Below are 5053 nucleotides of genomic sequence, written 5' to 3' on the forward strand. Positions count from 1 at the left end.
ACTGCACCAAACTAAGGAAGAAGGATAAAATATATATATCTTGAACCTCAGCGACACCACCATCTGACCTTTCAACTGTATTTCTAATCTACATAGAGGAAGAGAAGAAATCAATGATTGTATATATGTTTGTGCCTGAGGTCATACAACTTCTTCTCAGTCTCCTACTTGCCAGTTCACACCCTTCTCCTGTTTATACCCTATCGAGGCATCTATCATCGCTCCTTAACTCACTACACCAGGAAGAAAATGGCTGATACGAACCAGGGAAGTCCTAATGGGTCTCCAACTACGCACCCTCCTTATTGGTTCAGTCATGGCCATGGCCGTGTTCTTTATCCTCTTTTCGCCATCCTCAACGTTGTTCTTATCCTCTTCTTGTACTGCTACATCTCGCGGAAACTGTGCAAAAAGTCTCAGCAATTGAATGAGACCAACACGACCGCTGCTTCTTCCGCCAGCACCTCTCCCTCGTCCTCCCTGCGCCACGCCAGGCTCAAACCAGACGTGTTTCTGTCACTACCCGTCTTCGTGTACTCCATGGCGAACGAGGGCAAACTGGAGTGCAGCGTGTGCTTAACGGAGTTCAAGGAAGGCGATAAGGGGCGGCTCCTTCCGAGATGCAGCCACAGATTCCATGCCGACTGTGTCGACATGTGGTTTCAGTCTCATTCCACCTGCCCCATTTGCCGGTCCGCCATTGAACCTAAAGCTCCGGGATCAGATGAGGCAGTATGAATTCCACTTTGCTTTTCTTCTATGTGTGCGTTTGTGGTTCCAGAAACAATCTAGTGATTGCTAACCTTAATTCTAGCTTACAGTTTACATGCATTGGGCCTGTCATCGTAGATGGTATATATGTGTGGCTTGTTAAATAAACCTCATTGTTACTGGCATGTACATATGTAAACTTTCTCTGTCCATTGCTCTTTAGCATTTCATTTGTTTCCTTCTTATATGATTCTAATGAACCAAAGTACAACTTGGTTACACAAAATTGAGCAGAAAGGAACAGTAGAAACGGAGTATTCTTCGTCATATATGCTTCATAGTCACATAAGACACGAACGGAATTCATCAGATGGAGAGTCGTTCCAGTTTGATCTTATGTTGGTCCTAGATCTAATATATATCAAATTGTTAGCGTACTGATCCATACGACAATTAAGTTAGGATCAATTATGTCTGCCAACCCCTTCACGGAACATAAAGCATATCCTTTTATCTCCCTTTTGTACCAACTCAAAACCTCTCGTTATGCATAAATTATTTAATCAAAAATAATTTCCCTTCATGATCTAAATTAGTAAGTTCTCTATATTATTTTTTAAAGTCATCACACTACGACAAAGACAGACTTAGCTTGAGCGGAGATTCATAATTATTACTGTCTTTATATATTCCATGTTAAGAAGTTAAAAAAATATTTTTAAATATCATAAATTAATATTTTATCTTTTAAATCAAATTAGATAGAGTTTTAGGATAAGGAATCGTTAGTTTAAAATATATTTTAGAAGATTTCAACTAAGATCAGATAGAGTCGTAGAAATTAGAGACACTTATATTTTACATCTATAAATAGGTCGTATCTACATGTGTAGATCAATCAAGGTCTCAAGTATTCAAGTCAAGTCTACAAGTCATTCAAGATCTATAAGTTTTTTCTTTTTGAGAAATTTAATAAAGTTTTTCTTTTTCGTCTTGGTTTATTCTTCTTCTATTTGGTTTGATCTTGAGCTAATGGTACCTTATTACTACTATTTGAGAAAGAGTTATATTTGCATCTAATCCTCCCTTTCTTCATATAGTATCAGGGTCATTGGTAATATGTGTTTTCAAGATAACCTTGGTACAAAAAGATAACCTTTTTCGACTATAGAATATTATAATTAAGTTAGTAGATTTGGCATTGAACTTCTCAATTAGTCTAACTATAATATCTAAAAGACTTGTTTGGAATCTAAACTCATAGGGGAAGATCTCTTAGATATGGTTGGTGACAATGTAACAATAGCACTCGATGCTACATATGGAGACGCCATAAAGATATGGAGGACTTTAAATGCAAAAATTGAATTTGTATTAAAAAGATCTATTTCTCATGATCTCTTTGAATATATTATTCATTGCAAATCAACTTCAAAGATTTGGATCACTCTTGATACATTGCTCAACAAAAAGAATATGGCTTGAATTTAGTGTTTAGAGAATGATTTGGCAAATACTATCCAAGGTGATCTCTCAAATTTTTAGAATTTTTTGAAGACTAAAAAATTATGTTCAAATATATCACTCTTAGATCCAAATGAGCTTCTGATGTACTAATGAAATATTATATTATTTGTAGTCTTCGAAAAGAATATATTATTTATATTATATCTATTCAAACATGATTTCAACAACCATCCTTAGTAGAGTTGAAAATTTTTCTTCCTTCTTAAGAATCCTTAGCTCATCAAATGGTGGGAGTTTCTACTTTAGGGGGACATGGAGATGCCCTTATTATAAATAAGTAAAAGGGTAATAATAATGATAAAGAGAAGAAGGATGATGTTATCAGCAAGCAAGAGTCTTCTTCAAATAATGGTGCAAATTGAAAGAAGATCAATGTTATAAGTATGATAAGTTAGGCCACATTAAGAAAAAATATCATGTAAAGATTAAAAAAAAATATATTGCAAATAAAGAAGATTGTTCTAATGCTACCGGTGAAAATTGGGGCAAATGCTTTGTGGTTGAAACTATTGAGGCCATGACATCTATTAATTTTTTAAAATGACTGAATTGTTGATTTAGGATATGATCATCATCTCACTGGTAGGTACCAAATACATAAATCTTCATCAATATGAAGGTAATAATATAATTATCATGATAGATAATACTATTCCCTAAGTAGAAAAGGAAGGTACTATAATAATCTCATATTAAGACAATGATCTTATTATATTAAAGAGTGTGTACCATGCTCTAGGAATGAAAAAATATCTCTTTTTTATTACAAATGCAATTGATGTTGAAAATTATATTCCTTTTGGTCTTAATGAAATCAAGTATCTTCGTAATATAAAAGAATTAAATATAGATATAGTACAGACTGGTAAAAGAGTCAAAGATTTATATATTTTATTAGCATCAACCTCTTATGTTGATAAGATGAGTACAAATAATAGTGCATCATGCTAGTAATTGATGCCTTGCAAGCCAATCATGTGAGTGATGACATATGTGACATGATATATACTCTATTTACTTATTATTTATTTGATATTTTTTTCACTTTGTATTGCTTATTACATGTATTATGATGTCCATGAATTATTACATGTATTATTGTGATCATGATGAGATCATAATAATGAGATTGATTTGCCATTAAACATAGACCATAAATAATCTCGATTAGAGACCACTCGAAAGAGACATCGAGATGACTAGATAGACTAGAGTGTTGTACACCCATCTATATAATGGAGGTGGTTGGTCTCATAGTTGCTCATGTGGGGACACTAGGTATACTATGTCGATGCTCATTAGAGAATGAGTTCACTTATTGACCTGCTCACGGAATACTAGATGGTTGATGATATCTTATTGTCAGACAGTGATTCCGTCATCCCAATGGTGTATCTGGTCCTTAGACTTGAGATACAAAAGATATCCTATATGAGTACTCTACTCTTTGATACCAGACTTATAAACCTAGAAGTTCTAGATCTAGCATAACCGGTTATCGTGAGTGACAACCAAACTTACGAGGGCTATAGTGTGTTAATAGAGGATCATCAACTCTTAGTGTCATGAGAATAATATCTTATATATTCGTACTTAGGCAAATTCGTGGCCAAGGTCATTCAGATTGAGAGAGAAAAAGTTTTCTAGGAGAATCCGACTACAACAAGATTATAGTAGAAGCCATATGGGCCTGATAGCACCATTCATAGTATACGGTATTTGGGATATTAGAAGGATGAGAGACTATAGATACGTAGTAACTAAGGACTGATAGGTCTAATATATTGGATTCTCTTATATCATCTAAGGACTACGACGTAGTGGCCCAATTCATTTATAGTTGATAGTTGAGTGAATTATTATCTCCATAATAATTATTATTATGGAGATAATAATTCATTAAGTCAGAAAGAGTTCTGACAAGTATGACTCATGGCCAGCTCAATATTAGGCCTACTGTTAAGATGGTAAAGGCCTTGGGGGGGTAATTAGTGCTTTCGAAAAATTACGATGATTCAAAGACTTTCATTCGATGAAACCTATATCGAAAATACATTTAACTTAAAATATACATAAGAGTAGTAAGCAAGTAAATCAGTAAGTGACTGCAAGAAAAAGCATAAACATAAATGCAAACTAGATTTATAGTGGTTCGGTTGTCTCGACCTACGTCCACTCCCTATTCCTCTTCACTCAAGTTCACTGGCTTTCACTATCAATCTTCTTTTCAATGGGCAAAGATCAACTACCTCGTTACGACTCTTTCTCCTTTTTATAGGCTCAGAAGAGAACCTTCATACCTTTTTTTTACAAAAGACATCACTCCTCCCATAGACAACTTCTAAACTCTAAGAGGAAGAGACTCAACAATTCAAGAGAGATTACAACACTTTTTCTTCAAGAATTCTTTCCCCTTTCTACTCTTTTACTTGTTATCCTAAGTAAGAATGAGTGGGGTATTTATATGCCCCAAATGACTTTAGACATAAAGCCAAAAATTTAAATCCCCAGGTTTTCAAGGTACTAGCGATACCAATGCCTACATTGGGCAATACCGCTACCTACCACCCTAGGCATTGGTAGTACCACTACCTAGTTTGGGTGGCACCACCGCTAGGTTTTTCAAGAAAATACATTCTGTACTTTCCAACTCAAAAGCTATTCCATCGCTTGGCTCAACTTCAGGTCACTGAATTGGTATTTCAATATGCCTAATTTTAGGTCACTGAATTGGCCTTTTAATATGCCCAATTCAACCTTGATTCAAGTCCAATGGGCCTCTAATTAAGTTGACATGGTTACATCCAAAACTAAC

General features: G+C 34.8%; 1 protein-coding gene across 1 annotated transcript; it reads left to right on the top strand.

Annotated features, from left to right (window-relative positions):
* The first annotated feature begins 249 nt into the window (after positions 1 to 249).
* Positions 250 to 738, top strand: LOC135604738 (RING-H2 finger protein ATL17-like). Its single transcript, XM_065094392.1, has one exon. The coding sequence runs from the start codon at positions 250 to 252 to the stop codon at positions 736 to 738; it is 489 nt and encodes a 162-aa protein (XP_064950464.1).
* The last annotated feature ends 4315 nt before the right edge of the window (positions 739 to 5053 follow it).

The sequence above is a fragment of the Musa acuminata genome, chromosome BXJ2-2, assembly GCF_036884655.1.
Source record: "Musa acuminata AAA Group cultivar baxijiao chromosome BXJ2-2, Cavendish_Baxijiao_AAA, whole genome shotgun sequence".
NCBI lineage: Eukaryota > Viridiplantae > Streptophyta > Magnoliopsida > Zingiberales > Musaceae > Musa > Musa acuminata.

What these genes read in the sequence shown, in the direction of transcription:
- LOC135604738 (XM_065094392.1), top strand. Translation starts at nt 250, where the DNA reads ATGGCTGATACGAACCAGGGAAGTCCTAATGGGTCTCCAACTACGCAC.